Source organism: Pinus tabuliformis, chromosome 8, assembly GCF_031772625.1.
Source record: "Pinus tabuliformis cultivar Carrire ecotype Pingquan chromosome 8, CPIR1, whole genome shotgun sequence".
NCBI classification, from domain to species: domain Eukaryota; kingdom Viridiplantae; phylum Streptophyta; class Pinopsida; order Pinales; family Pinaceae; genus Pinus; species Pinus tabuliformis.
In genome coordinates this window covers 1,123,169,101-1,123,193,885 of record NC_142294.1, presented here as the reverse complement: position 1 = coordinate 1,123,193,885, position 24,785 = coordinate 1,123,169,101, and the positions used below count along the sequence as shown (strand labels likewise).

Below are 24,785 nucleotides of genomic sequence, written 5' to 3'. Positions count from 1 at the left end.
TCCACTGATTTCAAGAAAACTAGTCCATTCAAGGAAGAAACCACGAAGCTGATGAGTGGGTGGCGTGCTGGATCTGTCCATCCATCAGACACAATACTAACTCCAGATGTTGGCCATGCTGATTTAATTGGCTCAAGCATTTTGTCGACCTCTTTCTCTGCCTTAGTCAACAATGAGGTTCTAAGCTTCTCTGACCCAAGAGGCACATACCCTAATGGAGCCCCTTGAGTTAGAGCTAGACACATCTCAAGAAATAAAGGTCAGCATGAAACATTAAAGGATACGAAGTTCAGATAGAAAAAGAATGCAATGGTGATATCAAGCTCTTCCTGTCTCTCTTTCTGAAAAAATCTTATCCATTAAACCAAGTGCAACTGCCTTTCCTTTTGTTGCTTGACCCACACCCGCACCAAAACTCTCAAATGGAAATTTGTTGTTGCTTTTCCTCAAGAATGGAAGGGGATCATCATTCTCATTTTTTAGATGATGCAGCCACCCCTGCAACACCAACATTAGCCTCTTATTCCATTTATTTCCTCTTAGCTAAAGGAACATTTGCACATGTTCCAATTCCACAACCTCGTAAGGCCAACAAATGAGCTTTCACACGGTAATAAGTGCCCCTAAAATGATTGTTGCAATAGTTGCATTTCCAAGCAACATCGCCTCCTCCCTTCAACTTGTTGCATGGCCCTTAATCTCTTATGACATACTTCCACAAAGGATATTTGCTTTCTTGAGCTTGTTGTCTTTCTAAAGTTATTCTGCCCTCAACATTTGAAGTTGTTGTTGCAGCCCCACTTCCAATAGAGGGAACACTTGCAGACCCTGATGAAATTGGAACAAGAGGGGCATCACCAAACGGGGTATTATTCCCTTTCCTTTTCCCCTTCCCTGTTGCCCTTGATTGGGCCATGAATGTTGTAAAAAATATAGAAAAAATGTACAAACTTGTATAAAAAAATGGACATGCAAACTATTGTAGCAAAAATTCAAAAAAATAGAAGCAAAATGCACTTACCTGTTGCTTGAATCACCTCCAAAATGCTACCAAACCCTTTGTTAGTCGCTCCCACACACCCACAACAAGAGAAACACTCAAGAATGAGTGAGAAATGGGCCCAAATCGGGCTTTAAAGGCTGTGTGGCATATTTTTCAGAGGGACACAAGTCCCGAAATTGGGGCTCACATGCCCTTCAAATGCAACCTGCATGCCCATCAAATCCCACGTGCTAGGGCATGCTGGACTTGTGAATCGAACACGTGTCCTAGAGAATCATCTCTGATACGTGGGATTTGGGACATGAGGGGGATGAGGACGAATCTGGTTTCTTTGATATATATATATATATATATATATATATATATATATATATATATAATTTTACAAAAGAAAATTAAATATATACTCTCCTTTTTGTCTTTTATATATTTTAACTATTTTTTTATAGCTTTTTTTTTCTATTCTATACACACACACACACTACTTTTTTTTAAATATTATATATTCTTTTTTTTCTTTAATGGCCAAAAACCGGACAGCAGAATGGAGAACCTCCAAAACTTGTGTGGTGAAAGCTTCAATCGAACAGCAACGAACTTGACTAACAGTTGATGGCGAAAGGCCAGATCAGACTGACTCTATGCAGCAATTGAACAGCCAGAGGGTTGAACAGCTATGAGACCAATGTAACGAACGAAGTTCATATTACGCAATAATCTTCAAAAAACTTGGTACACAAAGACATCCATTGAGGATAAGAAACATATATATTGAATAGTGTATAAAAGAGTTGATATGAGATAATATTGTTACAAAGGAGGGCCCGCTTATATACCTAGGCAGGTGCCCCTTCATGAATGGTCATTCCTTAGAGACGTGCCTTTTCAGTTAACTAATTATTAGTTAATCATTATTTATGATTATTATTACTTAAATTATTTTTATATATATTATATTCATAACACCGCCAATTAAAGGCTCTTTTAACAGGACAACAACTCCATACCACCTTTTCAAAGCATACAAAACAGCTCACATGGTTTTTTGATTGATGGCTTGCTATAAAATAGTTGTTCAGTGATGCATTCATATATATGACTACAAAATTCGTTCAAAATTCATCTCCTTAAAACGCAGCATATAATGAGGATGGTCAACACTTAACATCTAGGGTCTATATCCCAAACTTATGTCCATCCACATCCATGACAGTGCATTCCATAATTTGCAGTTACTTCAACCTATTTAGAAAAGAGAGAAGGGGATCTTACCAGCAAAACTGCACTCTCATCCTCCAAACGATCAAGAGTACTTTCCCACTGTTCCTTGAAAGTTTCCATTTCATTCTCAACAGCATCTTCTAACTGCACAATATACACAAAAGAAATAATCTGTCTAGTTACAATACTCATAAACATGAGCAACAAAATCTCAAAAAGAACAAGACAGGTAAAAGAGGTTCTTACATCTTTCCCAGTTAATGACTCGGATAACTCGGACCTAACATCCCTTTCAACACGGGCAAGTGATTCTTCCTCTAATGATTCTTGAGCTTCCGCTGCCTTAAAAATTGACAATTACATATCACATCACATTTATTAGAATATATTCACCAGAAAACATATCTATGTAGCTTTAAGACGGGAGGTCCTTTTCATGTTGAGAAAAATGACTACAACAAAGGAACCACTGACATCATTATACAAGCAAATATCTTTCAAGCTCAACCATCAACCTTTGTTCTACTTAACTCTCTAAACTACAAAAAACTTGCAAGGCCATGATTAGATGAAACAGGGGCCATGCAGCATGCATACCTTGCTTTCAACCTGTAAAAACTCATCAATCAGATCTTGAACCTCTGCATCTGTTAGAGGCATCTGCAAAGAGAAATTAAACCAATGTCACATGACTAAGAGCAGAATTATAAAATTAGAAGTATACTCAAGTTTCTGAAAAAAATTCAAATTAAAACTAGCTTTATTCAGATTATTAAATCTAGAGGATCTGCTAAAAGTTACAAGTGATAAAGATTAGACTGAGGTGGGCCGTCTCTTAAGAAAATATCTTGAAAATACCCCATCAAAACAAACTGGTCAAGAATATTCGCACAAAATAAGAGTTCAAGTTCATAATTACTAAACCATTGATTGGTGCTTGCTATAAACGAAGTTATAATTCTGCATACTTTCTCCTAGCCAGTTTACAAATATACTCCAGGTTACAGGCTAAGATGGGACTTTTAAGTTCTTTCAATTTCCAACGCAAGGAGGAAAACTGGTTAAAAATATATAAATGATATTATAAGCATCCATATATTGCCCCAGTGTATAAATCTAACTAGAGATCTCATTCACTGTAACGATAAAAAGTCTGTCAGAATGTGTCCAATGCAAACAGTTTTACAGAACATACAAGAATAAGCCATTATTAACTAAGTAAAACCTTATTTTTATTTGCATCAAAGCAACTTAATCCATGTCCCTCACAACTCTGAATGCTTTCGTGGACGCAAGTAAACATAACATGTGACACAAATAGAAAAAATACAGCTCAGATAATATCAAGAAAAGACCCAAAAGCATGGACAAGATCTCATGGATGCAGATAGCACTAGCCTAATATTAGAAAAAATTACCCTCAAAGAAATGGAATTTTCAGGAGAAAACTATTACCCACTATATCAATTTATTGCATGATCATAAATCACAGACAGATATCTTCCATTGTTATTTTTGTAAAAGTGCACATAAACCTAAAATGTACAATATTGACATCATGATAAAATCTCCTCCTGCTCACCTTGTTTGTTACTAAAAAAATGCACAGAAGAGACTCATGACTTAGATAATACCCTGCAGTTAACATAATCCATAGCATCACATATAACGAATTTTTAGGACACTTGTTACATGACATGCAACCTGTGGCATAATACGTCCACATGCATGCTTAAAAGGTAATATCTTTATTCAAAGCCTTGAAATTATCACCCACTAGAAGCAAATAAGTTAATGACCATGCTAAATGTCGTGCACAAGATTGAAGACTTTAGAATCTAATGAAATATTATAGAGAGAGACTGAACATTAAGATAAGAAGCAATTTGCTTAGGAGGAAGGGTCATCTGTCCCGGTGCCTACATTAGTGGCCAGATTAAGGTTAGCCACAGCACAGTCTACAGATAAGCCACCTCTAAGTCATTTGTTGCGTGACAATGCTTCTATTGGTCGTGATATCAAAGCCAAACATCAGGGAAGAGAGAAAAATACCTAATGCCATCCATCTCCACCAAATGAAAAATCGAACCATGCATCATTAGCACAAACTACTGCATGTCCAACAAATGACCACAAAAGTAGGTCAGAGGGACTGAAGACACATCCAATATGAACATAATGTAGGAGTCGTTGGGCACCATAGAGGGATCTGGCTGTACAATCTTGGGGAGGGCATAGAAACAAGAGAGCCCTTCTCTCGTACCACCCAAGGTCAAAGGAAGAAAATCAACATAGAACTTGACTACTACACTGAAGCTGTGATGAAGTCCAATGACAAGGAGGCACCCTGCTCTGGAAACCGAGGTCAGTCCAACTATCACTATGATTAAGTGTGGTCCGATCTATGGTCCTGCACCAGCCTAGAGGATATCAATCAACCTTCCAAGAGGAGGGGAGATTGAGCAGAGACATCCCATCTCACCACTTGTATAGTCTAGGACTCTCTAAAGATACCCCTATCTCTTGTTACCATGATCTGGCAGAGCAACATGAAAATATGAGGGGATCCTCCTGACAGTCTCATGGAAGGGTGAGGTGCACAAAACTGGAATCTATGGCTGAATATATCCCTCGTGAAGAGGGCTAGGAAATTGCTAAATAGAACTAATGCATCATATAGTAAACACAAACCTCTAGATAGAATATTCTATTGTCATCATAATAGACACCCATATAAACAATGATATATTATTTGTCGTGTCCCCAATTTTGATTTTCTGTGATGTTCCTTTTTCTGGTGTTCCTTATGTCATGGTTAGGATGGACTTTCAGGGTTGGAGGCAGACAGGTCACAAGAGCAGGTTTACATCATCAGTGGGCCCAGTGGCTTTTGGAGATGTTTTATGGGGGCTGGAGGAGGTCACTAACCATATTCCATCATTAGGATTGATTTCGCACAGCTTGCTTCTCGTTCCATTGCATTCTGACAATTCCCGTAATGCGGAGTTATTATTGTGCATAAGTTATAACTCAATTAATTACACTTAAGGTGGCATTCCGAGAGGAATACTTGACGAAACACCTTAGTGTAATAGCTCATTGGAACCGGAGCGAAGAGATCTACAAGATGGGATGGTTAGAAGTGATTTTCAGTGGCCTGAGGAAACATGGTGGCCAAAATTCCATTTTCCCACATTAAAAAGATACTTTAATTGAAATAAAAATAGGGAAATGTGTTCAATGATTAAAATAACAATAAAATAGGAGGTTCTAAAAGGGCCCATTGTCTTGTGTGAGATGTTTGAGAACCTGGTTCTCTACTTCAGTAGCCCCAAGACGGAAACCCTCAGGTGATTCAATGATATTCCGCGAGTACCCATCTCCCCTTGGTGAATTCATCCAAAATTCACAAGAGAACTTAGCAGTGGCATTTCAGTTCAGTTTTGGACATAGTTTTAAAATTCGGCCGAATCAAATCCGAAACGGCCGAGTTGATCCGAGTCATTGAAGAATTTTATGACTCGGCAGAAAAACCAGTTCGGGAGGCCGAGTCAGTCGGATCATTGAAGAATTTTATGACTCGGCAGAAAAACCAGTTCGGGAGGCCGAGTCATGACTGACTCGGCCGAGTTATTGCATGACTCGGCCGAGTCAATCATGACTCGATCAACCCGGCCGTTTCCACATCTACTCGGCCAAGTCATTAAATCTAGCCAGTCCCCACAAAATACAGCCATTTTTCTAATTTTTTTTGAACTTTTTAACATTTAGCTGATTGTTGGGGACTCCAAGGTGTTTTCTAAATTGGTTAAGTGCTATTTGCGGTCCATTCACCTCTCTTAGTATTGATATGCTACTCAAATTTCATGGTAATGTTAAATTCTTAAAGTAAAAGTGACATTCTCCTTAATCTTCATTTTCATCCTTTTACTTAAATTTTTAACATTACCATGAAATGACTCAGGATGTTTGAGAGTGGTTCCGGCCTCATTGGATTTCATATGGAGAAAGTAGAATTTTAGATTTCATTCAAAATTCAGCAGACTTATCAGATTTTCAGGATTTCAGGATTGGAGGATTGCAATGTTTCCATTGAATTTTGTCCTGTATTAGGGTATGGAACTCGTATTTAACCAAGAGCACCAATCCCTCTTTGTACCTTGATGTTAGTGACATTGGTTGTCGAACTTCTCCAGGATTCGCTCCCAAACCAAGAGCTTCTGAAAATGTCGCTCCAGCTCCCGTTTTCGCTCTTGCTCCCCACTTTCGCTCCCGCTCCCAAGTAACACTGAGCCAAATGATGTTGGCAACTCTAGCAGTAGCCAGTAGTACTGGTCACAGAGTTTTGTTGTAGAGGCCATTTATAGCCTCCTTGGTTATTTGTTTTTGTTTTGATCTCTATATCATCATCGTGTATGTATTGGACAATGCACTGGGTGCCATTTTGATATAATGGATATATTCATGAGCCTACTTTGATAATATGTTGTCTTCTATCTATATTCTAATGCTGTGTGTTTGGAAACATGAATGAAAATCTTTAAAATTATGTGTTTCTATAAAAAATAAATATTTAATGTATTTTTTACAACGACCGAGTCATTGAAATCGAGCCGGCCGAGTCGATACCGAGTCGGAGTCGGAGTCGGAGTCGACCCTCGGCCGAGTCGGAGTCGGAGTCGGAGTTTTAAAACATTGGTTTTGGAGGGCCGGCACAGCATTGGAGCAGATTCTTGAGGCCAGTTTTCCAACTCAGTGATTTTGTTGTATCAAAATGTAAACCCCAATTTTCTACTATAATAAAAGTTGAAATTATTTCTGCTCATTGTATTATTGAATTGCATGCACTCTATTTGTTATATTTTACATGGCAATCTTTTGTTAAATGAATTTTGTAAGGAAATTTTGGTTGAGTTAGATTTCTACAAAAATTAGTCAAATATCCTATTTGATATATTACAGTGGTATCATAGTTGGTGTTCTTGCCAGCGGAAGGGTCTTAATTAGCAGACATATCTGTTGTAGTTTATTATTCTGTGAGATATCTTTCAAGAAACTAGTGTTACAGTCATCTAGTGCAGAAGAAATTTTATATAAGTGGGCAACTATTACTTGGCCAAAATTAATTTTATTAAAAGTCAAATAACGTTTGTTTGGCCAAGCTATCAAAAAGGGTCGTGAATGATTTTTATCAAAGTTAAATGTGGGACCAAATTAATTTTAATAGCTTGGCCGAATTTCTTCAAGTGGGTAGTGGCATCTTATTTCTAAGTGTGGCCATGTGAAAATATTACAAAGAGGTCGTGAGCAAGTTTTTATTGTGGGCCAAACTATTGTAGAGAGGTCTTATTAAAATTATCTTATGGTTGATTTAATTTTCATTTGGAGCTCGACCAAACTGCTGGGACCGAGAGCAAATTGAAGGGTCAAGAATAGGGTCAATCAGCACGGGGTAACTTCAGCGAATATTTTCCTGAGTCATGGTCTGAGCGGTTGTATCGCTTCTCCAAGGGAAACTTTGAATTAAATAGGTACCAGTTGCATTTGAGATCAAACTGCATATTGGGAAACAATTTGCTCCAAAAACCTGGATGAGTTACCTTAGGTAGGAATGGTGGGCCATTCATATATTACCAAGGGTCGAGTCCAGTTGGTGGCCAAAACTAATATTCTTGCGAGGACCGAAAGCCTCATTCAGACCACCTTTCTGAATCAAGACTGAATTGCATTCTCAAATTCCGAAGAGTAAATCTGAAGCCAAATCATTCCTCTGAAGTGGGATTCTGAGGGAACGAATTTTTCCCATCTTGAAGGTCGAACTACATTCCTTTGAAAAGGGTTGAGTGTATGGTTCTTTGCTAAAGAGATATTATCATATTTCTACAAGATCAAATTAGAGCATCAGTCATGAGTATTTCTCTGCAAGGGTCGAAATCCCTTTCTGTTGACTGAGTTGATGCCATCTTTGCTAGCCGCTATCAAAAATTTGAAGAGGGACAAGACTCTTTACAATCTAAGTTGTACTACCTCCATCGCTAAGCCTACGGTGGTCTATAAGGTGCCAAATTGCAATTAGTGTGGAAGGTATAGGTCACTGTTTATAGGAGCTGGAGTTTGTTTGCCACAGGGCCGAGTTTCAGTAGCATATGTGGGTAAAATTTCTGATATGTAGGGGCCGAGTCATATTTTGTGAAGGAAGAAGCCTGCCCCAGATTTGAGTATACACCAAAATTCATGATTCCAAGGCGGCAATTCTATCCTGAGTAATCAAAGTTGCCCAAGTAACATTCCTCCATTGAATATTCCAACATCTTGTCAACAAGAGATCAACTGTATAAGGAGTCTGGGTGCCATTTAAGCTGTGTGGGCCAATTTTACAAGTCAAGTAAAGGGAAGTTCTTCATGCACTCATTGAGCAGCAAAATTACTGTCCATTAGGAACGAGTTATGGACACTAAGGAATTGAGTTTGCAGCTGTGGAGAAGACCGCTTTCCTCACTGTTCATTTTCTGATCAAATCACTTCACAGGTCCCACATGCTAGTTGTGGGATATTGTTGTTGGTTGGGCATGATTTCTCTCCACAGAAGTACCTAGGCGGGCAGCTTATTATCCACTGAAAAGCGTGATTGTTGTGGGGAAAGCTTTCGAACATGGGGGGGGTTAAGTTTGTACAAGAAATAAATGTGTGGAATCCAAATCTTCCTTCTAGGGCCACCACGAGTTTCCCTCGTTGTGCGTGTATTTTGGGCATGATTAAAAGTTGTTCTAGTGAGACAGTCATACAATATAGTGGCTCTACCTGAAAACACCCCCTTGAAACTACATCTGCACTTGGACACTGTATTGTAGGGTTCCTAGTTGATCCTTATTCCAGGTTCATCATTCTTTTTTGTTCACTATACTCTTTATATTTCCAAAGTTGCCTGTGTGATGTTATCATTATGTAACAACATTGTGTAAATTTCTGAGTCTGATACAAGTAGCATCAGTCTAGTTTGAAGTCTGTTGATACATGTATAAACAAAAATCAAGAAAAACACTTACAACATGCTCACCATCTGACTGTTTGAAAAACCAACGCACACAGAAAATTATTGGCATAACAGGGGTATTTCTACAAGGGAATTTTACCTTGTTTTTAGGTATCTTTTCCATTGTTGTACCAGTCATAATTCTTCCATAAGTCAGCCTGATGTACTGTCCTCATTAAACAAAACCATGGAGAAGCTCAAAACACTCATGAATGAGTTGATAAAATTGAACAGCACAAAAATTGGTTCCTTGAACCACCATGCATCATTGGACCAAAAATCCAAGCAAGACAACATACCTCTATCAAGAGGGATCCATGCGATTCTTCAAAAAGAACGGCCAAAGGATCTATAGAAAGAGTTGGAGATTAGGCACAAAATCCTCGCACTTGAGACAGATTTAAAACATACGAGGGTCACAGGAAAAGTCCTTTTCAAATTGGATGAACTGGATGCACTCCTTTCCAAAGTGAACCAATTAGAAGGGAAGAAACTAATTTGGGCTCTAAAACCAGCTATGCTTGCTCTCATACAACACGTGTTCTTGGACGAACCTTGTGAAGGGGTCAGACTTCCAGTTGCATCTTGTCTCAATAGCACATGAGAGAGAATTATGATGATGGTAGAAACCTTGCGAGACTTGGATAACTCTGTGGGTTCAACATTTGAGAAGAAGCTTCAAGTTTTGGAAATTATTGCCATAACTAGGAATTATGAAATCATGTTTGATTTAGAGTGTAATGATTTTATCCTACAAATGTTCCAATGTTTCTTCAGCGTTAGGAGACATCATCCTGACTCAGTGAAAACACACATGCAATCCATCTTATCATCATGTATGGGAGGTCGTGATGCCATTTGCCGGAAGTTGCAGTCTCGATTGTTGTTCATTCGGAGGAGAGAACAATTGGTCTCACTTGCTGCTTATGAGCTAGCTGAAATGTTGGTTGAGCAGAACAAAAATCTGCTCAGGAGGCAGGTAACCAGAGAGGAGCAGCTGGGAGTTGATGGGACATGCAACAAAAACGAGCTAGCTAAGGAAAAAGAGTTTTTGCTTTCATCTGCAAGGAACCTTGGGCACTTGACCACTCATGCTCAAGTGACACACGGGGGATGACAGAGGTAGATCAAGGGGAGACTCATTCTGACCTTCTAGATGAGGATTCTTTTGAAGAGCATTAGCAAGCATGTGGGGATGATGGTAGCAGTCATGATATGCATAACTATCTGGTGGATAGGTTTGATGAGCAACAGATTATTCCCATACGAGGAGACCAAGGAGATGAGCTATCAGTAGAAATCCAGCACAGTGAGCACATAGAGGAGCTTGAGCAGACCTATAGAGATGTTGACAGCGGACTAGATATACATCCATGTTCGATGAGTCAGCTTGTGCAGTACATAGTGGAGCACAGTATGCTTGATGGGCCAGTTTTGGAGTCTGCTAATGGCTCATATTGAGCCCATGATGGAGGATGGTGAGCAACAATCCCTGGGGCTAGCCATTGATGAGGGGCATGTAGATGTGCAAGCTACTAGCAAGGAGGTAGTCTTTGCAAACATTGGTCATTAGGAGGCGTTGGGACCTGACAAACAGTTTTGCAAGTGTCGAGTGAACCGGTGGGACAAGGAGTTTCTGGTCAGAAGAGGGAGGCGCTTTGGGAGATAGTGGTGCATCCCTCTTTGGGTTTACCCATTGACAAGGTGTTTGTAGATGCAGTGGCAACTAGCAAAGCTACCGTATTTCTAGGCAGCAACCCTCTCCATGAGTATATAGACAGGGCGTGCAACACAGGTTGCCCACTTATAGGTAGAGAGGTAAGGATTCCTAGACATATCTGGATGATTGGTTGGGCAAAGCTACATGGTTGAGCATCGTGCAGCACAGTGAACTCATACCATATACAGGGGCACATGCATCTGATCCTTCCCACGGAATGGATTGGCGAGAGATTATGAGTTGGTATCATGTTGGTGGCACGATATTCTCAGTTGAGAGCATAGTGTAGCAGGGACCCTTAGACATGAGGAGTACTACATGCTCCAATTGGAGGTGCAAGCTAGGCCAACAACTTTCCAACACTTCAGGCTTGTATCTACATAGTGGGACTGACCTTGACCTATGCCAAGGATTGGACTAGAGAGAGGTGATGAGTTGGTACGTGGTAAATGGAGCAGCATTCATAGCCAGAGATATATCACAACAGGTGCCATGGAGCATTGATGCTTGTTCTGGGTGGCATTGGGATCTGGGAGGATTTGTTGACGACAGTCAAAGATTGATCTAGGATCTGGGCATTGAGAGGTCCTTTCAAGTGGGTTGACACGGAGGCATAACATCACCCAGTGGTTTGTATGGGATCATGGTTTGTATGGGATCAAAGCATTGGGTCTCAGTTGCATTGGGCCACCAAATTGGTCCACAAGTTTGGATTGCTTGAGGGCAAGCAATCTTGGGGCAGGAGGATTTGTGATGTTCCTTTTTCTGGTGTTCCTTATGTCATGGTTAGGATGGACTTTCAGGGTTGGAAGCAGACAGGTCACGGGTGCAGGTTTACGTCATCAACGGGCCCAGGGGTTTTTGGAGATGTTTTATGGGGGCTGGAGGAGTTCACTAGCCATCTTCCATCATTAGGATTGATTCTACAAAGCTTGCTTCCCATTCCATTGCATTCTGACAAATCCCGTAATACAGAGATATTATTGTGCCTAACTCAATTAATTACCCTTAAGGTGGCGTTCCAAGGGGAAAATTTGACAAAACACCTTAGTGTAATAGCTCGTTGGAACCGGACCTAGAAGATCTACAAGATGGGATGGTTAGAAGTGATTTTCAGTGGCCTGAGGAGGCATGGCGGCCAATTTACCATTTTCCCACATTAAAAAGATATTTTAATTGGAGTAAAAAGAGGGAAATGTGTTCAATGATTAAAATAATAATAAAATAGGAGGTTCGAGAGGGGTCCATCAGATCAATAAAAAGGGATGGAGAGGCCATTAGAGGACCTCTTGGATTTGAACATTGTCATGTGTGATAAGTTTAAGAACCCAGTTCTCTACTTCAGTAGCCCCAGGATGGAAACCCTCAGGTGATTCAGTGAAATTGGGCAAGTACCCATCTCCCCTTGGAGGGCCAGCATCCCATTGGAGCAAATTCTTGAGGCCAGTTTTTCATCCCAGCTATTTTGTTGTATCAGCATGTAAACTCCAATTTTCTATTATAATAAAAGCTGAAATTATTTTTGCTCATCGTATTATTGAATTGCATCCACTCTAATTGTTATATTTTACATGGCAATCTTCCATTAAATGAATGGTAATTTGTAAAGAATTTCTGGTTGAGTTAGATTTCTGCAAAAATTAGTCAAATATCTCATTTGAGATATTACATTTTCTGCATTAGAGACAATTTTGGGAAGACCGGACATTTCTAGCTTTGGGATTTAGGAGAAAAAGGGAACATTGCAGCTCTAGTGGAATGTGGGGGCCACAAGAAAGAGAAATTCAACCCAAGGAAGGAGCTCGCACTCCTAAAGGAGTGAGGAAATAAAAGTAAGTGTGAATGTTTTTGTAGCATCGAATGTGTTCTAGCCATGAAATTTTGTGGAGAGGGTAGAATACAAGAGATCTCCAAAACCCAAAAATTGTTTCTAGAATTTCTGCCAAATGTCTCAATTAGATTATTAATCGATTTTTAAATATTTCCTTAGTCTAAACTTAGGGAATATGGTTAATTAATCAGTATTAATTGAGATAAGGCGTGAATCATCTAGAAAATCACACGGATCGATCCAAAAATGATCCTAGCCATTGATTGAGTTTTAATCTTGGGCGTTGGTGCCCCAACAGTGGATTATAAAATAAAGTCGTTGTGGTGATGGAGCTCATCCAGTGCAGATACTCAATTGCCCAAGCGGTTCGATTTTCTCAATAACAACAGTGCAACAGAGAAGATAGACCCAGAGGGTGAGTAGCAGGTGGAAGAGGAGAGCAGTAGCATTCGGGGAGGAAGTTTTTCCTTTCCCTGAAGAGTCGAAAGAGGGAAGGCCGAAATCTTCAAAGGACCAACATAGGCACTACGCAGAGGGTGACGCAGGCATCTCAGCGCAGACGCTGGGGAAGTTATTTCGGAGGCAGAAAATAGCTATGGGGTGAGAGAAAATTCTCACAATATTTTTGCCAGTATTTTCTTCAGATTAGATTGCTAGCTGGGCATCTAAATTATTGTACTCGAAATTGTTGTTGAACATTAATAATAAAGCCCTCATCTGTTGCACCAGTTTTCCCAAGTTGGTTTTTTCAGGGGACAATTGTCCAAAAATAATTGTGTCAAATTTATTGTACTCTACAATTTCTCAATTTCCAGTATTTTATTTTCCGCAATATTTTTATGGTGAAAATTGCAGTGGTGATTTTATTCATTATTTGTTGTAGCAAATAAACTGCATAATTAATTTTTGAGTTAGAATAATAATTTCCAGTAGTTACAATAGATAAATTTACACATGGTATCAGAGCTTAATTGATCAGTCGGGAAGCTCAAAGGGAGCAGCAGATCGAATGAGGGAGCAACAGATCGAATGAGGGAGCAGCGACTCGAATGTCCTAGAGAAATTGTGCACAGCGCAGAACAGGCAGTTCAAGTTGCTAGGGCCGTTGTTCGATCTTTTAGTTGAAAGGAGGCTAGAAATCGAATTGCCCAAATTAGTGACTCTAGCAGTAAGAGGGAGCAACTCAGATTTTTGTTGAGCAAAATCCTGGTTGGACGCAGAGAGCTTTTGCTGCAGGCTATAGAGCAAAATCTACATCGGGAGAAAAAGAGGAATAGCACACTAAATTTGCTCAAGTATAGCCATGGAAAGAAGTAACATTCAGGAGACTTCAGATTTGTCTTCTAGATTGGAAGACGAATTTACTTGCTTGGCAAGATCAACTTCACAGGGAGTCTGGTATATAGACAATGCAATGTCAACTCACATGACTGGGTTAGAGAATATTTCTCTAGCTACAAAGAGGAGCATATGGATTTCCAAATTACTATGGGAAACATAACAAAATGTACTCCAGTTGGGAGAGGTACCATAGATTTTCAGAGGGAGTCAAGAACAAGCACCAACGCTTCAAATGTATTGCATGTGCCAGGATTGTGTATGAACCTAATTTCAATATCCCAGTTACAAGATAAGTGGTATGATATACGCTTCGTGGGGAAGAAAGTGTATGTCAAACACCCGAGCTGGAAAAAGGTTAAACAGATTGGAGTTCGAAGTAACAAGTTGTACCGGTTACAAATCGATTATCCAATGGCACTAATAAGCAATAACAGTAGCAGTACGAAAGAGCTGAAAAAAATATGGCACAAGAGAATGGGGCATCTACACCATGGAGCACTCAGGATGCTCAAAGAACCCATAACAGGGGTTCCTAAACTTGGAACTAAACATGATGATGTGTGCAGAGGGTGCGTACTTGGGAAGTATGCTAAGGCAGCGTTTCCAAAAAGTGACAGCAGAGTTGATGGTGTGTTAGGACTTGTACACTCAGATATTTGTGGCCTGATTTCCACTAGAGCTCTCAGTGGTGCCGAATATTTCGTCACCTTTATTGATGATCATTCCAAGAAAACCTGTATCTACTTCTTGAAGACCAGAGATGAGGTCTTCGATCACTTCAGAGAGTTTAAAGCTTTCGTGGAGAATGCGACAGGGAAGAAGATCAAGGTGCTTCACTCAGATAATGGTGGAGAATATATTTATAAAGACTTCACAGATTTCTGTGCAAAGGATGGTTTCAAGAGAGAATGGTCAGCTCCATATAATCCACAGCAAAATGGTGTATCACAGCAAAAAATCAGAACCATTGTTGGAGTTGCAAAGGATAATGTTATATGACCAGGATCTACCCAGACTTATGTGAGCAGAAGCATGTAACACAACAGTGTATATTCAGAACAGGACTCCTCATAGAGCATTGGGGAAGAAAACACCAGAATGAGTCTTCACAGGGAAGAAGCCAAAAGTCAGCCACCTCGGAATTTTTGGCAACATTGCTTATTGTCACATGCCAATGATAAAAGGACCAAACTGGATCAGACTGCAAAAAAAGGGTTTTTCGTTGGGTACAACGAAACCTCAAACGCATTCAGAATCTACATTCCTAGCAGTAGGAAAATAGTAGTAAGGTGAGACATAAAGTTCACGGAGGACTGAGCTTTCAGGAGGTCTCGTGAGATGCTTGCAGGTGATCAAAATCAATTAGCAGAAGCTCCTTTAGTCCAGCAGCAGGGCAACCACATGGGCAGCCAATGGGACAAGTAGGAGGGCAATCACAAGGGTCAAGTAATGTGACCAGCACCAATATTTACTCAGGTGCAAGAAATCCATGGAGTTCTCAGCAGATGGAGCAACAAAGGCAAGATGAGGAGTAGTTGGCAGAACTTCCCACAACTAGTGGTCAAGCCAGCAGAGAGGTTCGTCAGACATTAAGAGATGCAAAGGAGTTTATTGGAACTCCTAAGACGAGAAAGAGACAACGTAGACAGCCTGACAGGAATCAAGCACTGGTAGCTCAGGTTGCAGATCCTTCCATCTTTTAGGAGGTCGCACAGCATCAAGGGTGGATAGATGCCATGGTAGAAGAGTATAGCTCCATCATGAGAATGATGTTTGGGAGGTGTGCCCAAGCCAGAGGACAGATCAATTGTAGGTTCAAGGTGGATCTATAGGATCAAATATGCGGCAGACGATAATGTGGAAAAGTACAAGGCTAGGTTCTTGGCAAAGGGGTATGCACAAAAAGAAGGGATAGATTATGAGAAAACCTTTGCCCCGGTTGCCAATTACACTTCTATTCGGTCAGTTATATCTCTAACAGCTCAAATGGGATGGCAGATTCACCAGATGGATGTCAAGACAACCTTCTTGAACGGAGTGATAGAGGAGGAAGTGTACATAGAACAGACAAAGGGCTTTGGGACTCGAGAGAGGCGCACACATGTGTGCAAATTAAAGAAGGCTCTATACGGGCTCAAGTAGGCTCCCAGGGCATGGTATGGTAGAATTGACACCTACTTGCAGCAGATGGGGTTCGTCAAGAGTGATGCAAATCCCAACCTTTACTATTTGATGGTAGAGGATGAGCCCCTCATTCTAGTTTTGTATGTGGATGATCTATTCTTGACAGGATCATCAGGGCTCATAGAGGATTGTAAGAGGAACCTGGTAGTAGAATTTGACATGAAGGATTTGGGGTTGATGCACTATTTCCTAGGATTGGAGGTGTGGCAGGAGGATGGGGAGATCTTCCTTGGGCAATGAAGATATGCTACAAATATTATGAAAAGGTTCAGAATGAAAGATTGCAAACCCATGTCTACACCCATGATTACCAACAAGAAGAAAATAGATGCATCAAATGACAAGGACGTCAACTCTACCTTGTATCGACAGCGTATTGGGTCTCTCATGTATCTGGTCGACACTAGGCTAGATATTTGCTTTGTAGTCAATACCCTTAGTCAGTTCATGGTGGAATCGAAAAGGGTACATTTGCGGCACAGTCGTGTATGGGTTGAAATATACTCGAGAGGATGACATCAGACTTTGTGGGCACATAGATGCAAATTGGGCAAGCAGTTCAGTGGATAGGAAAAGTACCTCTGGGCACTGCTTCAGTGTTGGATCAGGGATGGTTTCTTGGTGTAACAGGAAGGAAAAGTCAATAGCATTGAGCTCTTGCAGAAGCAGAGTATATGGCAGCCAGCACAGCTACGTGTGAAGCTATATGGCTTCGGAAGTTGCTAGTAAGCTTGTTCAAGGAGAGGATAGAGGCGACCAGTATCTATTGTGATAATCAGAGTTACATAAAGCTCTCCGAGAATCCAGTGTTTCATGACAGGTCGAAGCACATCGATATTCAGTGTCAGTTCATTAGAGATTGTGTACAGCGAGGAGCAGTCCAGCTACCATATGTTCCCACAGAAGAGCAAGTTGCAAATATACTCACAAAAGCTCTAGGGAGAGCTAAGTTCGTCTATTTCAGAGAACATATGAGTATGGAGGAGAACCTGTTTCAGTAGCAAAGACAGGCTATTTTGGATGTTGCAGTTGCAGCAGCAACAGATGAGAGGGAGTTGCAGTGCAGATGCACTGTTGGCAGCATTATGGCAAGGTCAACAACAGCACAGATGCAGCACATATCAGAGTTGCACAGTAGTTGGTGGGCATCAGCAGCTAGACATCAGCAGCGTAACAAGAGATGACGCAGAGACAGTGTTGCTACAAGAAGCAGCAACGTTAGAAGACACTCCTCACTAAGAGGGAGTGTTAGTTTTTGTAGCATCAGATGTGTTCTAGCTGCGAAATTTTGTGGAGAGGTTAGAATATATGAGATCTCCAAAACCCAGAAACCATTTCTGGAAATTCCGCCTAGAAGTGTCTCGATTAGATTATTAACCGATTTTTAAATATTTCCTAAGTCTAAACTTAGGAAATATGTTTAATTAATCAGTGTTAATTGAGATAAGGCGTGAATCATCTAGAAACTCACACAGATTGACCCAAAAATGATCTTAGCCATTGATTAAGTTTTAATCTTGGTCATTGGTGGTCCAACAGTGGATTATATTAGAAAGTTGATGTGGTGATGGAGATCATCCAGTGCAGATACTCAATTGCCCACGCAGTTCGATTTTCTTAGTAGCAACAGCTCAGCAGAGAAGATAGAGCCAGAGGGTAAGTAGAAGGTGGAAGAGCAGAGTAGTAGCATTACAGAAGGAAGTTTTTTAGTTCTCGATAGAGTCGAAAGAGGGAAGGTTGAAATCTTCAGAGGACCAACGTAGGCACTGCGCAGAGGGTAACGCAGGCATTTCAGTGGAAAGGCTACGGAAGCTATTTCGGTCTTCATAAATATGAAATGTAATTTTATTTCTTGTGAACTATAAAATGAAAGAAAACTATTATTATTATTTTGGGAGTATGGATTTCATGCTCAAGGTCTTTTATTTTATAGGTCAAGCACCCATTGAGTGCTTCTAAGGTTTGTCCTAACTCAAGAAGTCAAAAAAGTCATTGTCATAAGTTGAAGACCCCATCGAGCACATTGTAGCTTCTAAAGAAAATTATTTTTGTTCTTAAAAGTGTCAAAATAGCCTTCAAGACCAAGTCGGCCTGGCAATTAGCAAATCCAGCCTAATTTGAAGAGCAACGTAGCTGAGCCAAAAACCAAGAATATCATAGCTGGCAACTCCCCACTCCAAATTTTCTTGTGAAATCTCTTTCTCTTGTCGTGGAAATCTCCTTTGCTCACTCTTGAAAACTCCCTAGCTGAAACCACTGCTCTCTTCCTCTTTTCTACTTGCTAAAATCGTTGTCTCCAAGTGAAACGACTTGCTCAATTCATGTGATGAAGGAATGAGGTGAGGGTCTTTTATAACTTTTGAGATCCATCTAGAAGTATCCAATAGATATTTTATTTACCAAATAAAATAATAAAAACAAAAAAAACCAATGAAGAATTTAAAAAAAAAAAACACTTAAACGCTAAAACGTGGTCGTACAACCTTGAAACGTGGCAGTACAACCTGAAATGCGTTTCAATGCCATACCAAACGCGTTTTAGCGTTTTTGTACTGTTGTTTCCCAGAAACAAAGTCTGGCCCATCGTTCCCTACAACAAAGGACTCGGCGCATCAAGGGAGAGACTTCTCAACAGTGGCATTGGGGCAGGCACCCGCTGACAGGTACCGATTTGGGGAGTGCTTGGTTTGCTTTTGAGGTAGCATATGTTCCACCTTTGAGTTCACACTTATGGGGATACATGACACATTTTTGGCGAGGCACTCGAAGGTGTCAAAGGAGCATATACATCAGGTGGTTTACCTTTCCTATGAGCAGATGTTTAGTCTCCGAGCAGTATCGAGGTGCGATTCCAGGAGATAGGATAGCAGATCCCACGGTGTGGTATGGCAAGCGCAGGGCAACTTTGCATGCACTAGATTGATTCATGACGTGTGAAGTCTATATATTGATTGCATGTAGGGAGATGAGTTGTGGAGCAGTCGGATTCCAGTAGTCGTCAAAGCTACGTCACAACAAATCTGGTTATGGGGTCCAGGGATTCAGTTGGCTGACAGACCACTTCATTTTGTGAGGTGTAGGTCCATAGCAGAGGGTGATCTAGCTCACTTTGGGGTTGACACATGGGGGATCGTTGAGGCCTTCATTATATGGCGAGGCAGGTTTTTCCAGTTGTAGCTTAGGATCGAGATTAGAAATGGATGGGTAGATAGTGACATCATATAGATACCTAGGCAGGATGAGTTTTTTTGGTCTGATGCGGATAAAAACCTGATCCCCTACCTATAATTCCTATATGTCCTGTGAGCATCAGCATAAATCTTTTGTCTATCTTGTGCCTCCTTTAACCGTTGTCTAATTTGTTTTACATGTTCTTCCATCTCTTGAATTAATTATGGCCCCACTATCACTCGGTCCTCTAACCTGTCCCAACTTAACGGTGTTCTGCAAGGTCTGTCGTATAATGCTTCAAATGGAGGCATTCTGATTGAACTGTGGTGACTGTTATTGTATGCAAATTCAACCAAGGGCAAGTACTTTCCCAATGTGTTTGTTGATCCATAACGTACATTCTTAGCATATCTTCTAGTACTTGATTCACCCTTTATGTTTGTCCATCAGTCTGAGGATGATAAGTTGTACTTAAATTTAGTTGAGTTCCTAAAGTTCATTGCATACAAGTCCAGAACATTAAAGTGAACCATGAATTCCTATCTAATATGATTTTCTTAGGAACTCCATGAAATCTAATGACTTCATTTATAAATACTTGAGCTACATCACCAACTTCACAAGTATCTCTTACGGGAATAAAATGGGCGCTTTTCATTAGTTTATCTACCACAACCAAAATGGCATTGTGTCTTTGTGGGGTAAGATGTAGCCCTACAATAAAGTCCATAGAAATCACCTCTCATTCAGACATAGGAATGTCGTGAGGTTGCAGGAAACCCACTGGGTGACAATGGTCGGCCTTCACTTGCTGACATTCAAGACATATTGCAACGAATCGCACAATATCGCGCTTCATGTCTGCCCAAAAGAAGAGTTTCTTTGTATCAACATACATTTTCTTTATACCTAGATGCGCACAATATAATGCTCTGTGAGCTTCTTTAAAGATGGTGTTTCGAAGATCCCCCACTATCAAGAATGTACATCCTTCAATGGAATCGCAAAATTCCATCATCATCTAGTTCATATCCCTCAAACTAAGTTTCTTTTGGACCCTTACTATCAAGCCTCGAACTCACTTTTAAATACCAACTATCATCCAAGAGATGTTCTAGTACTCGCTTCCTCAAGTCTACCTTGATAGGTATGAAAGAAAAGATCCTTGGTCTTCTACTTAGAGCATTTGTCACTACATTTTCTTTCCCTCTAATGTATGAAATTCTAAAGTCATACTCACTTAAGAATTCACTCCATCGTCTTTGCCTAGCATTCAAGTCCCTTTGGGCAAACAAATATTGTAAACTTTGCTGGTCACTTTTGGGCATAAAGCTTCTCCCTACAATGTAGTGTCTCCATATCTTTAAAGCTAGCACTACAAAGGTTAACTCTAAATCGTGCGTGGTATAAAGTTCTTCATGAGGCTTTCATTTCCTTGAGGCATAGGCTATTACTCTTTTGTCTTGCATTAATATTGCATCTAATCCTTGCTTGGATGCATCAGTACATACGGTAAGTCTTTGTTCATGTCAAGTACTCGTAAGATTGGTGCGCCGGTCAACAATCTTTTAAGCTCAGAAAATGCAATGTGACATTCCTCAGTCCACTCGTATTTAACCCGTTTATGCTAGAAGGTTGTAATAGGCTCTACAATTTTTGAAAATCCCTCTAAAAACCTTCAATAGTATCCTGCAAAACCCATAAAACTACGCACTTCCTACGCATTTTTCACTATGGGCCAATCCATGATTGCATTACCTTCCTAGGATATACTGAGATCCCTTCACCAAATATAATATGACCTAGGTAATGAATCTCCTTTTGAAAGAAGAAAGACTTGGATAGTTTTCCATATAATTGATGTTCCCTCAACAATTGCATGGAAGTGGGTTGGATCCTATCAACAGGAGAAGGGGGCACATTTTGTCTCTATCTCATTGCCCTTTGTGTCCATCACTGGAGAATCTCTAATGTGTTTAATGCCTCCAATGGTTAAGACAGGCTAGAAGAAAGAAGTGATCAACCTAGTGGAATTGGGCTTGGATGAATGTTATAACTTTGTTGTTTGAGAATAATAACCAGTTGGACATAGACAGCCCTAAGCCAACCATATTTCGTTGGAGTAGAGAAAACAGATAGCTAAAGACCCTCTCGAATCTTGATATAAATAGCAAAATCTCCCCCAAATCTCATAATATATGTGATAGGTATAAATGAAGTGCATCCCTACCTGAAATTCTTGTAGGTGACAAAGATAACATATCCTAGCCATCCAATGTATGTGGTGATGTGACTCTCATGTGAGAATAGATCCTTAACTGGTTCAAGAGGCTCATGAGGGCTTCTGACAAATGGCAATAAATGTGAGGACAATAATGAGATTGGCACTCAGTTGTGAAAAGATTCTCAGAGTAGAAAGCTACTTAAGGGAAAAATGTTGGTGGGAAAGATTGAAGTAACTCGAATGAATTATCAATAGATATCCTCTTTGATCTCCTCACTGGTCTTCCTTTTCGAGGGGAAAAGGTGACCAGGGTGGTCCAAAAGTATTTGAAGGAGCACACACATTCCATAGAGATGTTGCACTGAAGGAGTGATGAAGCCTCTGAGAACCAACAACATGTTCCATGTAGGAAATCTTTTCAATCGAATAAAGGATTGACTATGGATATTTCTCTTCAAGCAATAGGCATTTGGAGCCATGAGTCTTTGTTCCTTCTATCCTCTTCTAGAGCACATTATACTTCACTTTGGATTTGAACTAATAGAGCTTAGGTCTTATAAATTAGCTTTGTTTTGTTTTTTTCTTTTTTATAGGAGTATTCTCAAGGGCACACACATTCAATAGAGATGATGTTGCATTGAAGGAGTGATGAAACCTCTGAGAACCAACACCATGTTCCATGTAGGAAATCTTTTCAATCGCACAAAGGATTGACCATGGATATTTCTCTTCAAATAATTGGCATTTGGAGCCATGAGTCTTTGTTCCTTGTATCCTCTTCTAGAGCACATTATACTTCACTTTGGATTTGAACTAATAGAGCTTATATCTTATAAATTAGCTCTGTTTTGCTTTTTCTTTTTTATGGGAGTGGCCTTAACACTCCCACTTTGTATTGAGAATTTTGTACTAAACAATCCCATTGACCTATTTTTGGTCATTTCTTGGACATTCATAAGCTTATTTGATGCAAGAGCATTCAGCCCAAAAAAAATCATTGTATTTTAGTAGACATAGGGATATTGTGTTTTCAAGGAAGTTGGTTTCCTAAGTGTGAATTAAATGTAATTATTAATTTCTTGAGTGATTTTAATGAGAGAAGCTAGAATAGGGATTTAATTGAATATGGTGAGGCATAGGAGGACACGAGAGAATTAAGATAGTCGAGAGATCGAGAGATTTGAGAATTAATTGTAAAACTCAGATTAGGAGTCAGTTCATGAATTTATGGATTAGAGAGGAGTTTTAGGAATGAGGAAGAGATTTAAGAAATTTGTTGAGGAGTTTATGGATCTAAACCAAAAATTGGTTTTAGAATCCCTTTGTATAAATGTAAGCCAAAAAGGCATGATCAGAAGTTAGAAAGTTAAACAGGTTAGAAAAAGGTTAGATAGGTTTGATTGTAAGCCTACGCGCAGAGTGTAAAGCAAAGGCCACTAATTAGAATAATCAGGCCAGAGAGACAGAGTCTCAATATGTAATCATTTGTTTTATATTTATATACAGAGAATTCGATCCTGAGTGTAAGTGTGTGATTCGAATATTGAATGATGTAATCAGAGATTTGCATAGTTTATATATGCAGGCAGAATCAAGGCAAATACAGAGAGGAGGAGAAGAGACAAAGGATCATGTGGATCTTTGAACCATTTGAAGGATCAATTAGAAGCCAAGAGGACAGTGATCAAAGAAATCACGAAGTTAAGCTCAAGCGGAAGTGAATTGAGAGCGAAAGGCCGAAACCATTGAAAATCCAAAAACCACAGGAAACTGAAGAAATGGCGAAAAATCTAAGCGAAGCAGAAGAGCGAAGAAGTGAAGTATCGGCGCACAGTAACCATTGGATCTGGACAATCAACGGTCGGGATTAAATCGCATCGTTTAAATCCTTATGGATAGATCGAAATTGGGCCTTGGACAAGAGCGATGAGCAACTGTCGATTGATCGTGGACCGTTGGATCGGGACCAGATCAACGGTCGCGATCTAATCGCAAATCAGAGATCGCAAGGGCAAGCGATAGCGGACCATAGTAATGCGACGTGCGATGGGCTGATACACCGATAGCGATAAAGCGCGATCCGCAGTCGGAAGTATCGGCGATCAGAGTATCGGGATCAAAGGAGTGCAGCGCTGTGGAAAGGTGATAAGGGCGGACCCGATAAGCTATATGGCGCGGTTAATGATATTTGAAATCCGATATTGCGTTATCGCATATTAGATGCGATAGAACCTGTGTTAATGAAATCCATGGAGGAGCGATTAGCAATAGAGATAAAGGGAGCCTCGGTATTTGTGTAGAGGCCGTATTAAAGCAGAAAGGTATGTTTTGTGGGTATTTCCTTTGTAAATGGTTTATAAAGAAAAATAGCGCTGATGGAAGGTTTTATGTGTTAAATTATATGTAAGTCCAACATTATCAAAGGATATAAGAGTTTCATGCAATAAGTGCTATGTAACCAATGTTAAAGAGGGGAAAAGTTATATATATGCGGTTAAGGGGATGATGAAGGTTTAGAAGGGTGAATAAGTCCCGATATTAACATTAATGAGGGTTATGAGGAGTTTCAAAGTCCCAATAGGAAGGATTTAATGAAAGGCTTTAATAAAGTCATAAATGAAGGCTTGAGGGTTGATTAAAGTCCCGAAAAGTGGATATTGCCTAAGGGTTAGGCTATGTTGGGTTTTAATCAAACATTTCACACAGAGTTTTATTAAAGTGGACCTTAAACCTTAATTTCAGAAGATTTAACTCGGCAAAGAGTTAAAATTCCTGGGACAGACAGACAATGTGCATAATCCATGCACTCTGTGTGTAGGCAGGGGTAACCCTGCATCATTATTGCATCTTATCTTATGTTACCATTGCCTAAAGTATGGATCCATTTAATAAAGGAGACAAATTTGAATAAACTCTTAAGGCACAAGGGATAGGGGCCAACTTAGCTCAAATGATGGTCTAGAGAACTATCCATTTGGAACAGTTCATACATTAGTGCATGATGGATTAGGCTTCACTCTAAACTTGTTTGATCATTTGGTTGTTAATTAGGCCCCC

The 24,785-nt window shown here is 40.0% G+C and overlaps 1 protein-coding gene across 1 annotated transcript in view; it reads right to left on the bottom strand.

Annotated features, from left to right (window-relative positions):
• The window catches only part of LOC149239288 (protein CHROMATIN REMODELING 20-like), a 137,970-nt gene that overhangs the window by 88,220 nt on the left and 24,965 nt on the right, over positions 1-24,785 (bottom strand). Inside the window, 3 exon segments of the mRNA XM_089373386.1 lie at positions 2,276-2,368; positions 2,471-2,566; positions 2,822-2,884. Of these exon segments, the coding sequence (XP_089229512.1) occupies positions 2,276-2,368; positions 2,471-2,566; positions 2,822-2,884 (252 nt within the window).